The sequence below is a fragment of the Candoia aspera genome, chromosome 4 (assembly GCF_035149785.1).
Source record: "Candoia aspera isolate rCanAsp1 chromosome 4, rCanAsp1.hap2, whole genome shotgun sequence".
NCBI classification, from domain to species: Eukaryota; Metazoa; Chordata; class Lepidosauria; order Squamata; family Boidae; genus Candoia; species Candoia aspera.
In genome coordinates this window covers 104,612,807-104,637,954 of record NC_086156.1, presented here as the reverse complement: position 1 = coordinate 104,637,954, position 25,148 = coordinate 104,612,807, and the positions used below count along the sequence as shown (strand labels likewise).

General features: G+C 41.6%; 2 protein-coding genes across 2 annotated transcripts; both read left to right on the top strand.

Moving 5' to 3' along the window:
• Nucleotides 1–8,296: 8,296 nt before the first annotated feature.
• LOC134496838 (ribonuclease-like) lies at nucleotides 8,297–8,776 on the top strand. The gene has a single exon (XM_063302552.1). The coding sequence runs from the start codon at nucleotides 8,297–8,299 to the stop codon at nucleotides 8,774–8,776; it is 480 nt and encodes a 159-aa protein (XP_063158622.1).
• Nucleotides 8,777–21,506: 12,730 nt separating this feature from the next.
• Nucleotides 21,507–24,795, top strand: LOC134495796 (ribonuclease-like). Its single transcript, XM_063301452.1, has 2 exons — nucleotides 21,507–21,718; nucleotides 23,081–24,795. Exon 2 carries the CDS (start codon nucleotides 23,095–23,097, stop codon nucleotides 23,536–23,538), a length of 444 nt encoding a protein of 147 aa, XP_063157522.1. The 5' UTR covers nucleotides 21,507–21,718; nucleotides 23,081–23,094; the 3' UTR covers nucleotides 23,539–24,795.
• Nucleotides 24,796–25,148: the final 353 nt, after the last annotated feature.

Sequence of the window (25,148 nt, the reverse complement as noted above, 5' to 3'; positions counted from 1 at the left end):
GCTTTCCCCACTCTAAATATTATTCCTCAGTTTGGCTCAAGGTTTAACAAACTTAACATTACGGTCAAGCCAAGAGGTCAAAAATACTGTTTGCAGGGAACAATTCCCTTTTCCAGCCAAAAACGATACTCTTATGCACTAGATTGAGTCAGGCAGGCTTGTCGAATTGAAAAAAGGACCTCAGTTTGAAGAAAAGTGGGGTATTTTCAGTACTCCATTCAATGGCAGCATCGTGTAATCAATTCTTACTAGCTACAGGAAATCAAATACTACTTAAAAAGGTCCAAGGAGGACCTTTCCAAACACTTCCCATTTGCATCATGGATTGCTGATCTTGGTAGAACAATAGCAGATGTAACCAGAGGATCTCTCTGCAAGGGAATGTTGTCAAAGCCATGAACTTTTCCTGGGCCTTCCTTTTGCAATCAGAGCAATGGGCATAAGCTTGTCCAAGACTCATACGCTTTTCCTTGAAACTACTTTTTTAACCAAAAGGAGTCTGGAAGTAGGCTTGGATCACCTATTTGCTTGTTTTTACCAAGTTGGGATTACTTTGGCTAGTACCACTTCTGCTTCAGGGCAGAAACCTTTTATAAAATGAGAAGGAAAACCCCACCTTTTTGCAAGTTTGAGGCCTAGTTTTTGGCTAGCTGAAGTTTGTACTTGTTCTGCTGCTCTTTATTTCTCCATTAAATGATACATGTGCATAAGATGTTCCCCTTTAGCACATGTGTGAATAGTACATCTTGTAAACCTCTCACTCTGCTGTGAAAGGAAACCTCCAAGTTTCTGGCTTTCTTCATTGTAACAGGAATCTATATTTCTTTTTCAATAGCTGATCATTGTATAAAGTAAATTGTGCTTGTGCGCACATCTTCAAGTCCTTGTTGACTCTTGGTGACTGCCTGGACAAGTCCCTGCAGTTTTCTTGGCAAGATTTCAGAAGTGGCTTGCCATTGACTTCTGAGAGAGAGCGACTGGCCCAAGGTCACCCAGCTGGCTTTGTGCTTCAGGCAGGACTAGAACTCACGGTCTCGGTTTCCAGCCTGCTGCCTTAACCACTACACCAAACTGGCTCTATAAAGGAAATTAATCTCTTTTAAACTTCCCCTATTTCCCCAACTACTCTCTGAGCACCAGGCCATTTTTCTCCTTGATTTTCTGAACTCCAGGCTAATCTCCCACTGAACTAAATGTGTAATGCTCCAAACTCCATGCCTTTCTCCTAGTGAATTAAATGTATTAATCTCTGAGCCTTCTGCTTTTCTTGCTTTGAAACAAAGAAAGATAGGTTAAGAAACCTCTATAGAATCATGTCCCTGATAAGACTAAACAGAAAGAACTAAGTGTATACACAGATCAGAGTACTCTAACCTAGGAAGAGGTTGAAAAGTAAGGATCAGCCAATCCAGAGATGTCACAGCACTCTTCCTGGAAGAGCTCCAGGCTAGTTTTTTGGGGGTGGGGGGGGGGAGAGAAACACACACTATCCCATCCAATAATAAGCTTCAATTCTGAGTTGGGGCATGAAAGGTTCTAGAATAAAAGAGGCAACAGAAAAGATTTCCTGAGCAGTATCTCCTACAGTTGGTTTCCCTACGAGGAACTCACCTATTGATCTCCTTTGCAGGTAAGTAAGATGCATCCATCCCTTTCTTTCTAAGTCTATTCTTGACTTCTTCAGATTGTGGATAATGTTGACTAGTTTTTTATGGCCTGCAATTATTAGATGCTGTTTCAGCAGTGATTTTTTTAAAAGACTGAAATTCTGCAGCTTTCCAAAAGCATGATATGTCCAAAACATCTTTGGAAAGTCCTGATTCATTTTCGATGATTTGATTCATTTTTGATGGTCATTCCCCCACTTGTCACTTCAAGCATTTTCATAGCTCACCCAGCTATTGTTGGTGACACCAAGTTGTTTTTTGGCTTCCATTATTCTGCCACTGTAATGGCTGGATCATTTGAGAAGGCGCTGTAGGTGGCCACAGGATCTCACAGAACTTGTCTGGTGCAATTCAAGATTTGTTCAATCTATATCCCACTTTTGAATTCAAACTGAAACTGAGAATGGCTTGATTGATTGATTGACTGATAGATTGATTATGTGCCATCAAGTCAATGTCAACTCTTAGTGATCACATAGATTTTCTCCATGATGTTTGGTCTCCCAAGAGCAAATTGTAACTGAAATACACCACTGCACTAAAAAGGAAATGGGACCTTGAATCGTCTTGGCTTCTAAAGTAGCAAAAGATGTATAATCTCCAACTGACCACCATGGTCACCAGTGTTTCCAATGGTGGCTCCCTTCTTCTTCCTAAAGAGCTGCTTCGAAATGCACTGGCACGCCATTTATGCAGGCCACTTGGATCCGCTGGTTGCTAAGCCTGCCTCGATAGTTACAGTTGGGAGGCCCAGATCCTCCCCCCGTCACACGGCAGGCGGTGAGCTCAAAGAAGCTGTTGCTGTCATAGTAATTCTCACTAAAGTGGGTCCCCCCATTGCTGCAGATGGCATCCACTTCTGTAGGGTGCCCATGGATGAAGGTGTTGGAGGGCTTGCACTTGATGGTCGTCATTCCTCTTCATTGCATCATCAGGTTGCAATAGTGCCGGGCATTCAGTTCACTGTTGGTCTTTGGGAAGGCAACATGCTGCCGGTGGAATTTCTCATGACGGGTTTCCCTCTGGGCAAGAGTTGGGTAGAGCTTTTTATTCCAAAACACACACTTTGTATGGCCATAAGAAATTGGATTTTTTCTCTCATCCAAAGAATGTCTCCCATTTCTTTTTGACTCATTAGATTTCATTGGAATAGACCACTCAGGCCTAATACAAGAATCATATCAAAGAAATCATTAAAAAAGTATGTTGTAGTGGAGAAAATAAATCTAACAGACACAATGGAGGCTGCACCCTTTTCCTCCTACCTTTTGGACATGACCAGGCCTGTATATATGCATTAACAGTGTTCTTAACCTGAAAATAAGGAATGAAACCTACCTCTTTAATGTGAAGTTGCCCAAATTTGAAATATTTTTTTTAAAATAAATTGTGATCTCCCAGGGAACCCCTAGTGATCTCTTGTGGAATCCTAGGGTTCCTTAGAACCCTGGTAGAGAAATCCTGTGTTAGACTATTATCACTGATCCCCTTCTTTAAAATGATTTTCCTGTGTACTTTTTAAAACTTTGGCTGTAAATTAATGACATTAAAAACTAAAGAGAGCTCATATGGTACAATTAATAAAGTGCTGGATTTGGACCATGAAAATTCAAGTTAAGCTCTCACTTGACAAAAAACAAACAAACAAACAGTGGAGACTTTGGGCCAGATGTTCTCTCTCAGCTCAGACTTCATGTTCCTTCCTGGATTCACCAGAACATATAGACTAGATCTGGAGGACTCATAGAAACTCCAACTTTCCCTACCTTTGTGGACCTGCTCAATACTATGACCAGTTCTGAATGGTATCTACGGTGAGTAAAAGGAAAAGGGGCAGGAGAAAATGCATTGATGCTGGGATGGTTAGAATTTTTTCTAGCTCTATGTGGGACTTTTTCTCAAAGGCAGCAAGCCGGTCTACTTCTGAGTCACAAGGTTTGATAGAGTCCACTGGAGCTGGGCAGCCAGTAAATTTAAATAAATAAATATATGATATTTATATTTTATCTTTAGATGTGGAAAAAGCTTTTGACAAAATATATAGATAGTGTATGTATGTGTACACACACACACACACACACACAAAGGCTGTATTTGAAATTTAGAAAATGGATTAAGATATTTTATGAGTCGTCCACATCTAAAGTAAAAGTTGATGGCATTCTTTCTGCTACTTTCCTATTATTTAGAGGAACTAGACAAGATGTCTACTTTCACCCTTGCTTTTCAATATTTGCATGGAACTCTTCGCTTGTGCTATTAGACAACATAGGAAGATTTACGGAGTAGTACATAATTCAGTTGAACACATTGGTTTTGTCTGCAGATGATATTCTTTTGCTGATTACTAAACCTCATACTACTGTTCTAGTGTTGATGCAAGTGATAGATGCCTTTAGTAAAATAGCAGGATATTTTATTAATTGGTCCAAATAGGAATTGATGCCAGTAGGTGAAAATTTAGTGCCCCATCCGTGTAAGAGATATCAATTCTGTATTTGTATCAAATTCATTATATACTTAGGTATGTGCATTTGTTGTTGTTTATTCGTTTAGTCGCTTCTGACTCTTCGTGACTTCATGGACCAGCCCACGCCAGAGCTTCCTGTTGGTCGTCAACACCCCCAGCTCCCCCAGGGACGAGTCCGTCATCTCTAGAATATCATCCATCCATCTTGCCTTTGGTCGGCCCCTCTTCCTTTTGCCTTCCACTCTCCCTAGCATCAGCATCTTCTCCAGGATGTCCTGTCTTCTCATTATGTGACCAAAGTATTTCAGTTTTGCCTTTAATATCATTCCCTCAAGTGAGCAGTCTGGCTTTATTTCCTGGAGGATGGACTGGTTTGATCTTCTTGCAGGCCAAGGCACTCTCAGAATTTTCCTCCAACACCACAGTTCAAAAGCATCGATCTTCCTTTGCTCAGCCTTCCTTATGGTCCATCTCTCGCAGCCATATGTTACTACAGGGAACACCATTGCTTTAACTATGCGGGCCTTTGTTGTCAGTGTGAGGTCTCTGCTCTTAACTATTTTATCGAGATTTGTCATTGCTCTTCTCCCAAGGATTAAGCGTCTTCTGATTTCCTGACTGCAGTCAGCATCTGCAGTAATCTTTGCACCTAGGAATACAAAGTCTTTCACTGCTTCTACATTTTCTCCCTCTATTTGCCAGTTATCAATCAAGCTGGTTGCCATAATCTTGGTTTTTTTGAGGTTTAGCTGCAAACCAGCTTTTGCACTTTCTTCTTTCACCTTCATCATAAGGCTCCTCACTTCCTCTTCACTTTCAGCCATCAAAGTGGTATCATCTGCATATCTGAGATTGTTAATGTTTCTTCCAGAGATTTTAACTCCAGCCTTGGATTCCTCAAGGCCAGCTGCATACAAGTTGAATAGGTAGGGTGAGAGTATACAGCCCTGCCGTACTCCTTTCCCAATCTTAAACCAGTCCGTTGTTCTGTGGTCTGTTCTTACTGTTGCTACTTGGTCGTTATACAGATTCTTCAGGAGGCATACAAGATGACTTGGTATCCCCATACCACTAAGAACTTGCCACAATTTCTTATGGTCCACACAGTCAAAGGCTTTAGAATAGTCAATAAAACAGAAATAGATGTTTTTCTGAAACTCCCTGGCTTTTTCTATTATCCAGCGGATATTGGCAATTTGGTCTCTAGTTCCTCTGCCTTTTCTAAACCCAGCTTGTACACCTGGCAATTCTCGCTCCATGAACTGCTGAAGTCTACCTTGCAGGATCTTGAGCATTACCTTACTGGCATGTGAAATGAGTGCCACTGTTCGATAGTTTGAACATTCTTTAGTGTTTCCCTTTTTTGGTATGGGGATATAAGTTGATTTTTTCCAATCTGATGGCCATTCTTGTGTTTTCCAAATTTGCTGGCATATAGCATGCATTGCCTTGACAGCATCATCTTGCAAGATTTTGAACAGTTCAGCTGGGATGCCATCGTCTCCTGCTGCCTTGTTATTAGCAATGCTTCTTAAGGCCCACTCAACCTCACTCTTCAGGATGTCTGGCTCTAGCTCACTGACCACACCGTCAAAGCTATCCCCGATATTGTTATCCTTCCTATACAGGTCTTCTGTATATTCTTGCCACCTTTTCTTGATCTCTTCTTCTTCTGTTAGGTCCTTGCCATCTTTGTTTTTGATCATACCCATTTTTGCCTGGAATTTACCTCCAATGTTTCTAATTTTCTGGAAGAGGTCTCTTGTCCTTCCTATTCTATTGTCTTCTTCCACTTCCGTGCATTGCTTGTTTAAAAATAATTCCTTATCTCTTCTGGCTAACCTCTGGAATTTTGCATTTAATTGGGCATATCTCCCCCTATCACTGTTGCCTTTTGCTTTCCTTCTTTCTTGGGCTACTTCTAGTGTCTCAGCAGACAGCCATTTTGCCTTCTTGGTTTTCTCTTTCTTTGGGATGTAGGTATGTGCATACAGAAAGATATAACTTAGTATCATCTAATATAAATAAAATATATAAAGAAGTTTCTTTAGATATGGATAGATGAGAGTCATTAAACCTCACCCTTTGGGGAAAGGTGAATCCTCTCAAAATCAATATTATTCCCAGATTAATTTATATTCTGAGAGGAATTCCTGCTTAAATATCTGGAAAATGTTTTCAGAAAACAAACTGTTTGCTTAGAAACTTTTTATGGGGTTCTTCAATTCCGAGAATATCTTTACAGAAAATGCAATTACCAATTAAAGAAGGAGGATTTGGTTTTCCAAATCTGGAGCTATATCATCATTCTTCTCTATTGTCAAGTATTAAATACTGGAAGCCAGCAATTGGTGTTAATTTTCCAGTTTGGGTAAACACTGGAATATACTTATATAGCACCTTTGGTTGGATGGACAGTATTAGGATCTAAATACAACAGAACTCTATATCTCTGGAAACAATTATGTCAATTAGAAAGCTATGGAATGGAATGTCAAATAAAGGAATGATACTTTTTCTCATGCTAAATTGACTCTGAGGGGAAACCCAACATTAAAATTTGGGAAAAAGATGGTGATATGCAAAAGTTGGATGGAAGCAGGAATACTGACTTTGGACCAATTGATAAATGTTGAAGATGAATTTTTAACACAAGCTGTGTTAAGACAGAAATATCATCTATCAGATGTATCCCAATGTCAATATTTACCACTACAACTTTTGTTAACAACATTGTTTGGACCAGCAGCATTTTCAGCTTCTGAGACACCTGAGATACTAGAACAACTTGTAAATCCTTTAAAACTAATAATAAATAAATCAATTTGATATGCAGATGTTAAGGGAGAGTGGAATAAAAATGACAGGTTTTTATATTGCCTAGACAATGGGAGAGTGTCTTAACTTCTATAGCAAGAGTACCAATGGACCTTAAACAATGATTTTTACAACAAAACATAATATTCAGAATTTATTGGACTCCACTACATTTTATAGAAAAGGATTGTCAAAAACAGTATTTTGTTGGAGAAGTAATAAGGACAATGCCTCTTTAAAGCATATGCTTTTACAATGTCCTATACTTACTAAGTTTTGGGAGAAAGTACTGGACTTTATAAATACGATTGAGGGACAAAAGCTAAAATTTTTGGAGGATAATATATTTTTTAACTATATACCTAGCACATGGGATTTGACAACTGGATAATGTAAATGGATTCTCCATGCCCTTACTATGGCCAAAAGATTGATATTGCAGCATTGAAAAGATAAATGTATGGCCCCACTTACTCAATGGATTGAAGACCTGATTGCACTTGCTATTCATGAGCAGATTGTCTACAGACGTAGACTTTGTATGGACAAGTATAATGAAACATGGGACTCATTTATACAAAATACAGTAGGGTAATATATATGTTTCTGTGTGTGATATAAATGCATTAGAAATATATATATATATATATATATACACACACACACACACACATATATATATATACATACATACACACACACACACATCTGAATAATATTTGCATTAGATAAATATATATAGATTTCTAACTGTTTACTGTTATAATGATATACTATGCTCAGTTTTTTTCCTTTGTTGTATGTCTTCATTTTTTTGTAAGAGCACTTTTTAATGTTTTTTTCTTCTTGATAGTTTATGTATCATTATTATTATTATTATTATTATGTCTTTCTTTTTTCTGATATTAATTAAAAAGCAATAAAAATTATTAAAGATAAATAAATAAATAAATAACATAACATAATATATTGTAACCCATACCATTTATCACCCTGTTAACCATATAAACAGCCACTGGCCCAAAGCTCAGCTTGCTTTATTTATTTATTTATTTATTTATTTATCCATTCATTCATTCAATTTATATAGCCACCCATCTCAGACCAGTGACTCTGGGTGGCTGACAATAATAAAATTCCTTGCTGCCCTCTGAGGCTAGAAATAAATGAAATCAAGGCACGGGAGACTCTGTCAGAGACTCCCAATGTCTGCACCCAACAGTGAATATCCTTTATAAACCAGGCAGCCAAGAAATCAAAAGGGCAAATCTATATTACAGCTCCAAATATCCCCAACTGAACCATTCAAACATTCTCTCCCCTTCTTTCGGCTACTGCAGAGATGATGGTGCCTTTCAAAGAATCCGGCCATGCTCTGCTTCTCCTCCTAACAACGGTACTAATTCTGGGATCCTTTGCCGCTAACTATGAGGACTTTCTCATGAAGCACTATGACAATCCGAAGAGCAGTGTTGGAAACCGCTACTGCAATGCCATGATGCAAAGACGGGGGATGACCAGACCCAAATGCAAGCAGGTCAATAGCTTTATACATGACACCAAGGCTGACATCATTGCTGTGTGTGCTGAAAAAGGGGTGCCTTATGGGAATGAACTGCGGTGTAGCATGAGGCTATTTCGGGTCACCACTTGCAGTTTGAAAGGTTCTGGCATGCGGCCACCTTGTGACTACAGAGAAACTAGTTCACCCAAAAAAATAGTCATCATGTGCGTGTATGGAAAACCTGTACGCTATGAGGAAGGCATTGCAGTATTCCAAAATGAAGATGCCGCAATGACGAATGTGCAGGAAGATGAATGACCTGCCAGGCATTGTGGCATCCCTTGATGTCAGCTCCTCTGTGCAAAATTAATCTTTGGTTCCTAATTGTGTATCACATTTTCTCCGGTCTCTGACTTAAAGCTGTTTTCGGTCTTTTTAGCCTCTTGAGCTTTTTGTGTTGCTTGGATGTGAGCAAAGCAACAAACCAACCAAGAATGGAGTTGCATTGAACATCTGCTCTGCCCATCCCTATTCCATAAAGAAAAACAAAGCATTTCCGTTCTCAGATGGTTTTGCTTTTTAGCAAGGAAGGACAAGCATATTCAGTGTGCGTTAAACTGTCCGTACTTTTTGCTCATGCCAGCCTGCTCCCATTTCAGGTTTCTTTATATATACATGTTTGGTTTGTGGGGCTTGCCTTTATTAAAAAATAAAGTAACAGTTTGGAAACAATACTTCAGTGGCTGCAAAATTAGTTTTAATCAAGAGAGGGGTACCATTCTTTTGATTTCAATCCCTGCTCTGCACTGTCAGTAGTTTCTTCTCCTTTTTTTTCTACTAACCTCTGAAACCCTCCAATTTTCTAGGATTCAAAGTTCCTTTTGTAGTGTTCAGAACAGTATTTTGTCTACCCAAATGTTTTCAAAGATATCCCATCAGCATTTCTGAATAATATAGATAACAGCCTTTCTCAACCTTTTGACCCTGGAGGAGCCCTTGAAATATTTTTCAGGCCTCGGGTGCATTCAGGCTCAAATCTAGGCCAGAAGTTACAAAATTACTATATTTGTTTCATGTGTAGGCCTGAATATAAGTATTAACCATGTTCTTAAGCTAAAAATGAAGAATGAAACTTACCTCTTTAATATGGAGTTGCCTGAATTTGAAATAATAATTTAAATACATCATGATCTGCCAGGGAACCTCTAGGGACCTCTCGCGGAAACTCAGGCTTCCATGGAACGCTGGTTTAGAAACCCTGACATATAAAATCACCTTCATGTGCAACCAGCTCTCATGCCTGCACCATGTTGAAGCCTTTCTCACCTAACAAGCTCTACGGTGATCTATCCACTTTCTTCCCACTGTTTCTTCAATGAAAAGTTTATCATTATGCCTTATAAGAGTGGATAGCTGATGAAAAGCCAGGCTGGAGGAGAGGCAGGCTCCTGAAAGATCCCAAGTCCTCTTGACCCAGTGCCATTTTTTAATCTGAGTAGGACTCAATCATGTTTTATATGGGCTGATATTATTTAATATCAAACACATTTAACCTTGATTTTAAGATAGCAGACACTCTCCGCAGTGTCATCGCTGGAGAATATTTTCAATACGATTTTCAGGGAGACTTTGAAAAGGCAAATTTGCTTAGATACCCAAGTGTTTCAAGCAGAAAAGCAACCCCAGGTGGGAAGTGGAAGTTTCTTTCCAAAACTTCTTTACCACTGGGGGTCTCTTCTTCTGATTATCAGAACTTAGAATGCTTTTGTCCTTCATCTAATTTGGGCCACTGATGGTTGCTTGCCAGAACCTGCCGCCCCATGATGAGACTTATCGCCCCAAATAAGCTTTTTTAAAAATTTTATTTTTTATCCCACCTTTATTATTTTTACAAATAACTCAGGGTGTGGGACATACCTAATACTCCTTCCTCCTCCTATTTTCCCCACAACAACAACCCTGTGAGGTGAGTTGGGATGAGAGGGAGGGACTGGCCCAAAGTCACCCAGCCAGCTTTCATGCCTAAGGCGGGACTAGAACTCTCATACCATGCCTGATTGGCTCTTGGGCTGAGAGAGAGGGACTGGCCCAAGGTCACCCAGCCAGCTTTCATGCCTAAGGCGGGACTAGAACTCTCATACCATGCCTGATTGGCTCTTGGGCTGAGAGAGAGGGACTGGCCCAAGGTCACCCAGCCAGCTTTCATGCCTAAGGCGGGACTAGAACTCTCATACCATGCCTGATTGGCTCTTGGGCTGAGAGAGAGGGACTGGCCCAAAGTCACCCAGCCAGCTTTCATGCCTAAGGCGGGACTAGAACTCTCATACCATGCCTGATTGGCTCTTGGGCTGAGAGAGAGGGACTGGCCCAAGGTCACCCAGCCAGCTTTCATGCCTAAGGCGGGACTAGAACTCTCATACCATGCCTGATTGGCTCTTGGGCTGAGAGAGAGGGACTGGCCCAAAGTCACCCAGCCAGCTTTCATGCCTAAGGCGGGACTAGAACTCTCATACCACGCCTGATTGGCTCTTGGGCTGAGAGAGAGGGACTGGCCCAAGGTCACCCAGCCAGCTTTCATGCTTAAGGTGGGACTAGAACTCACAGTCTCCTGGTTTCTAGCCCAGCACCTTAACCACTAGACCAAACTGGCTCTCTTACTGGCTTACTTCAATATTTTTTAAAAAGAAAAAAATGTGAAAAAGCTGCCTCATCCCCACTGCTATACATCTTCCCCAAGAACAGAAAGTAAATTCATCCACTCATTCTTCAAGATTGGCCTAGGCCTAGTACGGACACAACTGCTTTTGTCCTGCGTTTATTGCGCCTTTCACCTTGTGCTGATACATGTCAACCTTCCCTTTGTCCCAAAATTCCCTTAAATGTGAATTGCCATTATTTTGCTTTCCCATATTTGTGCTGTCAGAACGAAATGCTGTTCGGTCTTGTGCCGTATGCCTGACCGTTCCAATGTTTGTATCCATGCGGTAACAGTATCAACCCATCGCACTTTTTTCTTTTCCACTGGCCCTCGACTTTACCAAACACGATGTCCTTTTCAAGCCATCGGTCTTTCCTGGTGATGTGCCCAAAGTACGAGAGTCTGAGCCTAGTTAACTTCACTTCTAGGGAACATTTTGGTTCATCAAATATACACCCCATAAAAACAACCACAGAAACTCAGCCTGACAGCAAGCGTAGTTTCTAGTGAATTGCACAGAGTATAGTCATATATTCAAGGCATTGAATTCCTGGATGTCAGCTCAATAGTTACTGCACTGTCTCCTTGTCTAGGATCACAAAACTGCAGTCACACACACACACACACACACAGAGTACATGGGGGTGGGGGAGAAAGGTTCAACCTCAGCAAGTTGGTTGATGGAGCATTGTGAGGTGTGACACTCCAACCCTACATTATCTTGCCACTGCTGAACACCGTCCCCTCTTGCAAATGCTACGGACTTGAGTTCTGGACATGGATTGAGTAGGGACATTTTTACTATAGAAAATAAATAGCTCTAATGATGACAGACTGGCTTCTGCAGTCTAAGAACCTACGTACCTACCCAAGTCTGTGTGCTCAAGTTTTAAATGCTGAGTTTGTTTCTTCTGACTTTTCATCCTAACACCCTTCTTTCTGGCTGGGATCATGGCACCTTCATTTGTTTGCACGGCAGTCTTCTCTGGTCCCAGACTTCCACCTTGCCAAATCCAACTCTGCCCGCTATAAATTCATGCACCTAACTCACATGGCTCTTTCTCTGGATCGTCTCCTGCACATGCAATAGCTTATTAATTAATTAACTACTTTATTAATGCTATTTTTGTTTATTTTTTACACATATAGGAATCATATTACTGTTCACCCAACTGATGGATCTCTAGCAAAAATCACCCTGAGACCTTGAAAGGGAGATAAATGATGTTTCCATTTTTTAACAGCGTAAAATTAAAGCCAGGGAACTCCAGAGTTTGTTGCAGCCCTATTTTTCTCTTTTGTTTTATGGTCTTGTACATGCATAGCACAGCACTGATTCCACCATTCCCCTGGATCTTAAAGTTATGAAAAAGCATGCTTTGTGATCATAACAGTTTCCAAAGATTGACCAAAGTTTTATTAGCTAACCAGAAGGCTGTTGAGGGAATTCCAGTCAACCCCAACCACCAACAGGTTGGTGTTCAGACATCCATTTCTCTGATTTAATGAGGCAAGTAGAGTCACACACACACACACACAGAATCACAAAACCAACCAACCAACCCCAAAACACAATCACAAGAGATTCATTACAGAAACATGTTTTCTAGGGGAAATGTAATGGGGATGAGGAAACATTCATACCATATGGGAGGTAATTTAAATAGTGTTATAGGTAGAGGTATGCTAAAGGGACAAATTTGGAAAAGCCAGGATTTAATGAGAGGATTCTATGGTGCAAATTAGGGCAACATCCTGCCTTCTTTCACATCTGGGTTGAGAGAGAATTTCAGGCTAAAGGCACAGCAAATGTTACCATTTTGCCCAAAATTCTCATTCCTGTTCTCACCATCTTTATGTCCCCATAGGCTTGCTGGGAAGGATAGAACATTAAGACGTAGCGTTGTTTTAGATGCATTCTGGAGAATGACAGATGGTGGTGGTCCCTAGTGGAAAACCAGTGCTGGTACTGGTGAATTCTTCACCCCTCTGATCCACATTGATGCCAGCTCTGCCTCTATCCTGTCACAATTGGTGTAATGGAATAAATATAATCTGAAGAAGTAGAGCTAGTTTTGCCTTCCTGTCAGAAAAGATAGAAAAGATGCATTTTCTCTATCAACTACCACAGACTGAAGAAATTACGTTATTTTCTATAGGTGAGCAAATATTTTATTACAGGCTCTACCAAGCTGATAACTGTTTGGAAAACTGGACTGCAAATGCTTCTTTATATCTTTATTTCTCCAACATTTTCCTATCTAGAAATCTGGTATAAATGCTAATGATGTATCTATAACATGATATGGATATGTACGAAGTCAGAGTTGTTCCTGGAGGGTAGGGGACAAACAATGAAAGCAGCATTGCCTGGTCCTGATGCAAGCTTCACCCCTTTTGTATGCTCTCTTTCTCTTTCTCTCCTTTGCATATAAAATAAATAATTGCCAATCACATTGGAAATCCTGACTTGCATCTATTTATTATAAGCCACTTGTATCTCTTCTAAATAAAGACATAGGTCAAAAAAGCAAAATGCTTCTTGAACAGCACTCTGAAGTTTTCTTGCCAACTTTCCCAAGAAATGAATGAATAAATGCACCATTTTGGAATTTTTAAAAAGACAAAAATGCCTTTCTATTTCATAGGAAATATATATATATATATATATATATATATATATATATATATACACACATACACACACACACACACACATACAAATTTATAATGCAGTTTTTCTAATATACACATGGCTTTTATGCCTTGCTCTAATGATATGCTTTTTTTTTTTTTTACAAAATTCTCCCTGACAATTTGCCTTTTGCAAAAGGCAAATAGGAATCTCGAAGTGTGATTCATTACACACAAATAATAGATGTGCAAATTAGCTAAAATTGATTTTAATGCAAGAACCATGCTGGAAATCACATCGTCCTCCTTGCAAACTCTTCAGATGTGTACAAGTGAGCAGTAGGCACTGTTTAGAGACAACTCTACTGATTGAGAAACTTCAGGTATTGATGTCTCTTTCAGCTGCTGTTTCACCATTGGTGATAAGGCAACAGCATTGCTTGGATCCAGCTGTGAAACATTTTCATGGAGAAACAGGCTGTCTTCCAGAATGTCCTTGCATGATTTGAGCTTTTTTTTTTCTGTTTTGAAATTAATCTCTGTCCATACTTACTTCCTCTTTTTTGGAAGGGGGGCCACTTGCAATTCTTTCCTTCTCCCCCTCTCCCTAGCTGGGGGACCATTTATATAATGTGCTCCATTGAGCAAAAGGACAGAGGAAGACTCCCAAAGTGAAGTTTGAGAACCTGTCTCTTCAAGATCACATTCAGGTGAGTCTAAGACCAGAAAAAGCCAAGATGAAGAGCTGATTTTCTTATGGGAGATTTTGATACTCACTGAGCTGGATTAGGCTTGTCTGTACTTAGAAATCTTAACTTTTCTAAAAAGTTGGAATGCATTGGAAGCTACCACCTTTGTAATCGCATCAGTAGTCCATGACCAACAACAAAGGCGATCTTTTAACCTCTTTGTTTCTTCTACTTTCTCTTCTACAAACATCTTGGAGACACTTTGACCAAGAAGTTTGAATGAGGTTTATTTCATTTTAATGCAGAGCAAAGAAAACTCAAGGCAGAGTAAGAGTTGGGAAAAATTTTGAGGGCTGCGAACACAGATGGTATTTGCAGGGAGGGCCATCATGGAGCAGAGATTTTGGAGGGCTTTTGGTGGATTGGTTTATTGTGGTACAGTATATGTATTTTAGCACATACTGTACCATTTTCATGTGCTTGCTACCTCAAGAAGAATGGAAAACACAACTCTGCCCAAGGCCTTTCTCCACTCGCCCCTAACCATGACACAAATGTGCATTGGCAAGCCCTTTTTTCTACTAGGTGTAATGGGCAGTGAGAAAAACCTTGAGGAACAGGAGGAAGAGCCACAGCCAAGACAACAGTCAGATAAATCTGAGTCCAAAGCAGGCATGTAATTTGAGAAAGCGTCTTGGATTTGACCCTCCCTAGTTCTCTTTAGGATGAAGGCACGGAGGAGGGAGAGACATTCAGATTTGCAAGATTCTGTTACTATACCCCTATAATAAAAATAGTTTCTGTATTCATAACTTGGTGTCTAAGCCTAGTCCACTATGAAAGGCTGACACTGTGTTCCTCATGATCTTCCATCTCCTTCCAAGCTCATGAGTGTGATAGACTTAAGTTGTCCTTAGAGGTACCAACACAAAAGGAGTATTTCCCCCTTTATTCTGACCCTGTCCAAGGGTAGCCTCAGGGGATATAAAGATCCATGAGATTTTTTGGAGAGAAGTCAAGGACTGCAGTGACTAGAGGCAATAAGGAGGCAGTAAAGGTTGGGTTAAGGATCCACAAAGAGGAGAGACAATTTTTGTCAGCCTTGCATGATAGTCCAGACAAGAAGCACACCCAGGAGTCTCCCCTTCAATTTCGTAGAACATCACATCGTCTCCCTCGGTCTCAGCCACCGCAGCTTTCTGTTTCCTCGGCAACGCAGGGGACTTCGCCGGCGGTTTTCCGGGCCGTTCCTCCACCTTTGCCTTCGGGCATGCTGCCACTCGATGCCCCTCCTTACCACATCTCAGGCACAATCCTTTGGCGTACCGCTTCTCACGCTCCTCGTCCCAGGGTCGTTGTCCCGGTTTTCCCCCGGTGGTCGATGTGCGGCTGGGCTTCATCTCCCGCCCCGACTTGGCGGTCTTCCGCTGGGCAAAGACCTCTTGGGCATGTTCAGCCCTTCCTGCTAGCAGGATCCACTCATACAGCGTGTATGGGTCGTCCCTCCCCAGGGACCAGCGCAGCACCTCGGTATTCAAGCCATCTTTGAAGAGCTCGATAATGGTTGCTTGGGACCAGTCATCCACCTTCCCAGCTAGCGCTTTAAACTCCAAAGCATAATCGGCCACTGATCGGGACCCCTGTTTGAGTTCCTTCAGGGCTCGCTTTGCTCTCTCCTTTGCTAAGGGGTCCTCGAAGTGTTGCTTCAACGCCCAGAGGAACTCCTCGAGATTTTCCAGTTCAGGCGCTTCCGACTGGCACATCTGGACATACCAGTCTGCCGCCCTCCCCTTCAGTTTGGTGGCAATGGTGATGATTCTTGCCTTCTCCGATTGGAAAACCGCCCCCCATTCCTCCATATAAGCTTTCGCATTCGTCAGGAAGAACGAGAGTTTGGTCGGGTCCCCATCAAACTTGACAGGGAAGTCTCGCATGCCGCCTCCTGCCGGGCTGCGCCCCACCACCGGTGCTGCTGCGGCTGGTGCTTCCCTGACTCGGGGCGGCACGGGGCCCCGGGGCGATCGCCCGGGCGATGCTGCGATTTCCATCTGGACCGACTGGTCCCCTTCGCGCCTCCGCACCACCCGTCGCCGTTCCGGGGTCAGCCCCTGGGAGGAAGGGGTTGAATGCCTCTGGCTGGATTCTTCCCGGAGCTCTCGCATCGAGGTTACATCCAAGCTCAGCTGTTTCAGAATAGCCTCCAACGAATCCATTTTCGACTCCAGCACTCTGATTCGATCCGGAGTGGGTGAGCCCTCCGTTGGCTGCACCTGCACCACGTTGGGGGATAAGGGGTATCTCTGCCTCCAGGATGGGCCCCCCGCTGCTGTGGCATCTCCTCGGGTCTCATCCCAGGTGAGCAGCTCGCCCGGAGAATTCACGGTGGTCTCCGGGGCCGTTTTCAGCCCCCCGGCTTCGCTCTCCGACCCGGAGCTCGCCTCCTCTCTGATGGCGGACAGCTCCCCTCCTTGGGACGGTCGGCCGGACGGCCGCACGGTCGAGTCCGGTTCCCCTTCCTCCATCATCACGATTTCGGGTTCGGTCATCGCGGGCTCTCTCCCTCACAAGTTAGACGCTTGTCTTCCTTGGACAGGGGCCAGCGGAGTTAGGAACTGAGTTTCTCAGCTTTATGTAATGATTGCCCTAGCCCCAAATACTCAGACTCACAAGAGGATGCTAAATGAAATCTGATTTATTAAAGTACTAAAAGCAAATACAGAGAAAGCTGAGAATGAGCAAAAGCGCGCCAAATACAAACTTAAACCCTTGCTTCAAACGTATCCCGCCTCCCTCGTAACAGCCCCGCCCGGCACAGGTGCTAGCAATCGTCAGAGTTGCTAGCCTGGGAAAGTAACCTTGAGCGCAGTAGATAACACAAACACATTCCAAAGCAAAGCCAAAATATAATCGTTCCCATCCTCCCTAGACAAATGAAACACGCATCCAATTAATGACATGCGAAACGTTACGATGCATCAAGTACATTGAAACGGCGCACATGACACTAGCTCTATCTTTATTGTAAGGTTACATTAACAGAATCTTGCAAGTCTGGAAGTACAATTCTCCTACCGTCTCTTTTTATAACCTGAATAATTAGAGCAGATCCTTCCAAATTTGCATGTTGGCTGGGGAAATCTGGGAGTTGAAGTCTACACATCTTAAAGTGGTCAAGGCTGAGAAACACTGTCTTCGACAATCCCAGTTAGACCAGAGATATCTGTGTGTCTGTCTTTATTCCATTTTTTACCCAACACAATCAAGAGACATAAAATTATGTAACAATAACAATGGAAGCATGCATAAAAATATAGAACAACCTTTCAAAAAGCAACAGCTTAGAGTTGAAAGGTGTTAAGAGTCACCTAGTCCTTTGCTTGGTGCACCATTGGACAGGTTTTAGAATGGCTATATAAATGGCATAAATAAAATAAAATAAAATAAAAATGGCATTAAAAAAAGCCAAAAGATATTTGATTTCTGTTGCATGTTCTTCAGTTCCTATTGTCCTCCAAAGGATTCATTTGCATCTTTTACTTGATTGATTTCATTTCGTTGTCTTAGGTCTCTCGGGCCACAGCAAATATTTGCAGATACTATCTAAGTAATCAACAGCCTAAACTAGGCTAAGATAATCAAGGCAGTTTAGGGTTAGATTTAAAAAAAAAAATCTCAAACATCCTTTACATGAATCAGTTCTTGCAACAATAACAGCTCTCAAATTCAAGGTCATCTATTCTTAGAATCCAGACATTCCACAAATCCAAATGCTCATTTGCTTGGAATTCAATTCAAGCAATAAATGAATTTTCCTCTTGAACTTGTTGCCCTATTCACAAACTGTGGTGAAAGAGGCTAGAATAAATTGGTGCTTGGGGAAATGCAGTGCTAATAAAACCTAAATTGACAGGTTTGCTTTACATAATCTTTTCTCCTAATTTTCTCTTGCAGTTGTATTTTTTTAGGGATCAGCCACACCTGGGGAAAAAGCTATTACTGGACAAAGCCTATCTGCCATGCTGATCCTGCCAAATTGACCCAAAGATTGAAAAAAAGCACAAAAGTGATCAGTTCTGAACAGAACAATCTGTTTCTGTAGTTCAGGGTATTCTAACCTACATCCGAATTAAAATGGAAGGATTAGCAAATTCAGAGATGCCACAGGGTTTATCTTTGCTTAAAGAGATCCCATCTGGTGTTAGGAAAACACACACACACACAGAAAAACATTGCAAACCAATTAAAACTGAATTCTGAGGCAGGACATGAACGTTTCCAGAATAAATAAAAGTTTCCAAAGTAAATAAAGAATAAAAAAAGCAAGAAAGCAAACTGACCTCCATTGCATAGTTTCCAAACTGTCTGAAATCTTGCCAAGTTTATATGACTCTCCAAAATCTTGCCAAGTTTATATGACTTTTGGGGAAGTCATAGCTAGTTTGGAAGGAAACCCCCTTTGTCCCCCAAAGCCAGAGAATCTTTCAAAGTTGTCCTGATCCAACTCAAGAGTTCAGATGCATTTATTTCCTTCCTCAATTTATTCAAACATAATTTTTGGAGTGGCTGACTTAACTTTTTTAAAAGATGCAAAAACACAAATGTCAATTTATCTTCAGTTTTAAGGGGTGTACTATCATGCTTGCTAACACCCATTAATTTATTCATGTATTTATTTTGAACATGTAATTAGCATTGCTTGAAAACACCATTCCCGTTTTTCTTACTCATTTGATGAATTCAACTCTAATTCGTATTCCCCTCTTGGTTCTGGCATCCATTCTCTTTCTGTCCTTGGCCCCACCCACTTTGGATAGGCCCCACCCCCTGCCACTCTTGGCAAGGGACTGAAATTTGTGATGTGCAAAGACTGAACTGCGTTTTTAATTAAGCCCTTTTAAAAGCCAGAGCTATTGGATGGCTGTTTCTTCAAGGGTCCTCTCCTACCATCAACTTAGGTCTCCCTTCTATATTCCAGAAGTCACAGAATGAAGTTTGTATTCATGATAGAAACATCCATACTATCAAAATATGACAATGTTGGTCTTAGTGATTGTCAAGTTCAATGCCAAAGCTAGACCAAAACACATGGAATGTTATGTCTGAGCTTTACTGGGTTAGTAAGCCACACATTATTACTGTCATTGTTTTTTCTGTTTTAGTTTAGGGAATGTTTTCCAGGACCTGTTGCCACTTCAAAGAGATTCTGCTTCTTTGAAATTTCACCCACTGACTTTGGAGTTGCACATTTTCTTTCCTCCTAGAAACAGTGTGAAAATTAGAAATGGGAAAGAATATATGTTGCTCTTCATTCTTCAGAGGATGGATCGCTTAAAAATAAAAGCAATAAAGTATAATATGAACATTATCTCATACACAGATTGAAGCTGCAGATCAGTGACCAGACAAATACGGTTCCAATGTAGATCAGGTATCAAATCAGGGGCATTTGCAGGGGGTTCAAATTTGCAAGATGGCAGATGCAGTGTCACAACTGAAGAATGCACAAAAAGGGTGGGGTGTTCACTGTGACACCATGCCCACCACCTTGCAGATTTTGACCTCCCCCCCCCACATAACTTATACTAAATTGAGAGGCACACCAAGTGAACCTACCCCAAATCTGCAGCTCAGGATTGGGCTGAGTAAACTTACTTCAGATCCCAACCATTCCAGGAAGGAAGCATATCCTGGTGGCAAACTGAAACATTTACTGTCTGCTTTGGCAGGTTCTCCTTTGGGGTTGGACACGAGGATGCTTCCCAAGGGACCTAGCCTTCTTCTCCTTGGTGTCCTTGGTCTGTTGATACCAAGAGCCTATGCCCCTAACTACGAGACATTTCTAGGGAACCATTAAGACCAGCGTCTGAAGAGATTGCTATAATACCATGAGGCAAAGGTGTGAACTGATGAAAATAGTAATACAAGGAAGAAAAAGGATGCAACCAGAAGAACTCCTTCATCCATAATACAGAGGTCATTTCCAACTCTATGATTCAATCATAAATAAAACTAAATCAAAATTATTTTTTCTCCTGACTCCACCCATGACCTTTTGAAGTATGGCCCCCTTCCAACATCCCGTTCAAAAGCAAAGGAGGGGGGAACTACCCATAATAGCCCTAGGAGGTCAACAGAAGCAGCATAGGCTCTTGCCCCAAACATAAATGGGTGCTTAGTGATGGAGTTATGGGTCAACAAGGACTACCTGTACAGAAAAGGCAGACAGAGGAGATTCTAAGTAAACTTAACAGTTTCAGTGTATGCCGTCTTGTGGCCAATTAGGTGCTGAAGAGTCAGTACACTGGATTCACACTCACAGGCACCCTGCTATTGCATCACATGCTCCACCCTTCTGGAAGTGCATGTGACACCACGACACATGTACAAAAGGGGTGGGGCTTGTGGCACAACTCTACTTTCATTCTACTGACTTGTTTGACTTGAGAACCCGCTCTGCACCCTTTCAACTGGGTTTCAGATTGAATTGCTCCCATGAGCCACCCAGAGTCATTGAGAGTTGGGCAGCATACAAGTTTAATATATTATTGTTATTGTTATTTTCATCCAAAGATGCAGCTTAGACAGATTTTTGTCAGTGCTGTTTGTATCCAGGCCCTACCCCCAGCGGTCCTGCTAAAAATGACACGTAACAACTCTTAAGTAACAAGTTGCTAGTGTTTTCTTTTACCCCACCAACTAAATCACTTCCAGATGTTTTTTTTCTCTGTTAAGGGGAAAAAAAAGAGTTATATTAACATGTTCTCTGTTTTCTTTGGCCTTAACTTTGTCAGCTGCACAGGCAGGCTGTGCTTACTACCTGATTTATTATTAGAGTTAATAATCCCAACACATCAAGGGAGATGAAAGAAAGAAAGAAAGAAAGAAAGAAAGAAAGAAAGAAAGAAAGAAAGAAAGAAAGAAAGAAAGAAAGGAGCCAGATGCTCTTGGTAACAAGCAACCAAGTTTTTAGAACCAGCTTATGTTTCTGTATCTCTGCATTGTTGATTGTTCAGTAAACTTTCCCCTTTCACAGTCTCGCCTTTCCCCAAGAGGCCCAATTGCAAAATATTTTGGCAATTTAGGATTTGGTAGAAGTTGTTCTCTTCCTTTCTCGTGACTTCCACACAAGTTCTACAGAGAAGAAAAGGCAGCTCACAGAGAAAGCCGTGTCTGCTTTTTTCTGCAAAGCAACTGAGAATAATCAAAAGAGGGGTGGACGATCCAGCCTCACAGTTACAGGTGAGTTACTAAAAGAACTAGAGATCTTCCCTGGGGCATGGTGGGTGGAAGGGGAGGTAAAAGCAAGAATCTTAGGAGCGGAAGATGTTTTTGAGGACATCTAGGCCAACCTCCTGGTCATCCTTGATGAAATATCATACAACCACAGTTGGAAGGGGCAGCTGGGTCATTGCATCTAATCCATTCCACAGGATCCCCAACAGGATCTCTCCAGCTTCCACTTCAGTTTCTGAAGAGGAAGAGGAGTTGCCTCTTCCCTATTTTGACATCTAAACGCAGTTCCCAGGTTTGGCTCAGATCTACTCCCCTATAATTACTACTGTCTGGAATAATTGATCCCTTGGGCCTAGGAGATCTGGAATTTCTCTTCTACGCGTTGTTTGTTTTCTCTGTCTGTAGCCCTGAGACGGTGTTCAAACTCAGCCTTTCCGTTCTTTTTTCTTCCCGTTCATTTGATTCTTCTTCAGAGATCCTCCTGAAAGCTGGGAATTTTTCAGTTAAGGAAACAGTGGCTGATGTGAACCACTTTATAAGTCAACAGGTGGAGATTTTATTTCTTCTGTTCCAAAGGGTGCTTGGTATCTACCTTTACTGATCTTGTTCCTTTGCTTCTTTGTTTACTGTTTTTATTGCTCTTGCTTTTAGATATATTCTTGAAGATTTATAGAGAATATTTTATAAAGAAATCTTGTAAGGCAAGCAATTTCGCATAGTCAATCTTAAAGGGTACAGAAAAAGAGATGAATGGCTAATAGAATGTCCTTATTCGTGTCCCTTTTTTCCCGATTTTGGCCTCCTTTCTCTCCCCTCCCATTCAACTCACAGAGTTGGTTGGATACAACATTGTCAGCAGCGCATGAGCAAATACTCTGTTTATCTCAGTAACAGGATCAAGGGCAATAAAACTAAAAAAAAAATATTGTGAAACTGGTACTACAGTAGAAGAATTGTTATGGGACATACCTTCTTCTTTCTTTTTAATACCCTGTTGACCTTGCTGGCACTACCTTTGTTTTTGTCACTGTCCATTCTAGGGAGAACTTTACTCCACTAAATGGACCTTTCATTTCTTTCACAAAACCTATTCTCTTGCAACATTCTACTGTTGCTTTTTTGAATGTCCATATATAATGCAGGACATCACAGCAGCTCAGCCAACGCCTGGAGAACATGGCAGTAGTTTGCACCCAGCCACTTAGGAATAGCCAACCTTCAATGCCTATCTAACACATCTTTCCTCAATCGAGGCCTCTTCAGAAGTTCTGGAAATCCGAAGCCATCTGGGTTTTTGCTGATGGATAGTTTGGGGTGCAAGTCTCACTCTGATATACATTCTACGATCTGTATTCCTTTCTCTTTTAGGTGTAGTTGACACTATGTCTCAGATGCTGGCCTATTCAGTGTTGCTACTGTTTGTGGCCCTCCTGGGGCCCTTGCCAACTCTTGCCCAGAGAGAAACCCGTCATGAGAAATTCCACCGGCAGCATGTTGCCTTCCCAAAGACCAACAGCGAACTGGATGCCCGGCGCTATTGCGACCTGATGATGCAACGAAGAGGAATGACGACCGTCAAGTGCAAGCCCTCCAACACCTTCATCCATGGGCACCCTACAGAAGTGGATGCCATCTGCAGCAATGGGGGGACCCACTTTAGTGAGAATTACTATGACAGCAACAGCTTCTTTGAGCTCACCGCCTGCCGTGTGACGGGGGGAGGATCTGGGCCTCCCAACTGTAACTATCGAGGCAGGCTTAGCAACCAGCGGATCCAAGTGGCCTGCATAAATGGCGTGCCAGTGCATTTCAAAGCAGCTCTTTAGGAAGAAGAAGGGAGCCACCATTGGAAACACTGGTGACCATGGTGGTCAGTTGGAGATTATACATCTTTTGCTACTTTAGAAGCCAAGACGATTCAAGGTCCCATTTCCTTTTTAGTGCAGTGGTGTATTTCAGTTACAATTTGCTCTTGGCCATTTTTTTTCACTTCTCTTTGCCCCTCCCTCTTCTTTCAGTCTTCATCTCCTACAGCTTAAGCCAACCTGGGGATCTCCACATAGGTTTGGACTGTGATTCCCCAGAATTCCCAGTCGGCATGGCTGACAGGAACTCTGGGAGATGTCCTAATGCAATTGTGGGGATCCAAGCTGTGGAAGGCTTACCTTTTGTTGCCATATCTGGACCTGGTGACCACAAGGTGGCTGCAAAGCGATACAGAAAATCTGAAGCAGTGTTTCTCAAACTTGGCAACCTTAAGACATGAAGTCCACATGTCTTAAAGCTGCCAAGTTTGAGAAACACTGATATGCAACTTTGACGCTCCCTAGTAGACACTCAGCTCAGATATGGCAACTCTAGATTTCAGTCTCTATTATTATTATTTTTGCTCTGTACTGCCATCTAGTGGCTGAGAATCAATATGAACAATTACTTTTCCTATTGTGTCCATCAAAATCCTAATATGGTTTGTCTAACCTCATACTTTCAGTTATTCGGCCTTCTGAGGGAGATTGGGGCTAACGGTTCTGCACAGGAAAAGGTGTACAGGAGTGTCTGCAGCTACCCCAAACTACGTTTCTTCAGATAGTTTGTGAGAAGTCATGACATTTAAAGTGCTATAAGCCCAAATTATGTTTACAGGGTCACAGTTTTTGCTAGGAGATGTTTGGCAGGGCCATCTTTCATTTTAAAACAGGCCATATTTTGCTCTCCTTACTGGTGATATGCAATTGAACTGAAGCATAATTTTAGGCTCCTGAAGAAACAGAGGTAACCTGATTTTCTATACGTACGTACATACATACAGAATTTTTAAAGAGAATTGCATTTCTGAACCACATAATTAATGTTGGGTTCTTGCTCTGTTGATTCCTGATCACCAGAAAGGTTCTGTGAACTGATAAATCCTGGGGTTTTGCCCCTCCATTACCAAATGTTTGGTTGAAAATCAAGAATGAAACTGTGCATATTATTATTTCTGGGATGGATGGAAAGTGGAAAATATCTATTTTATAGGCTTTGCCTGAATGTCTTTCCTCTGGTAGCTTCATGCAATAAAGTCTTTCTGTTTGCATATGGAATGTCATTATTATTATTATTATTATTATTATTACCACTACTACTGTTGTTGTTGTTGTTATTTAGAAATGGAGCTTTCTTTCAGTTGCAGCAAAGACAGCTTGTTTGCAGTGTCCCCATGAGTCATTTCTAACTTTTTCCAATTCCCCACCTTCAAACCTATAATCACTCTCCAGTTCCTGCCGAGTTAAGTTTCAAATTGCCTTCTGTGATTTTCTTTCCCCACCTGTACCTCAGGAATGTCTTTTTTGAGCTGTTTTCTCTTTGTTATTTTGCCAGCCGCAAAAGTTTTAAAAGTACCCCTTGTTCTGGCCAATGGATGTGACACCCATTTTCAGCATTGTTAGTTTAATGA

Bases quoted from the DNA above. Each gene is read 5' to 3' on its own strand.
- LOC134495796 (XM_063301452.1), top strand. From the start codon at position 23,095: ATGTCTCAGATGCTGGCCTATTCAGTGTTGCTACTGTTTGTGGCCCTC.
- LOC134496838 (XM_063302552.1), top strand. From the start codon at position 8,297: ATGATGGTGCCTTTCAAAGAATCCGGCCATGCTCTGCTTCTCCTCCTA.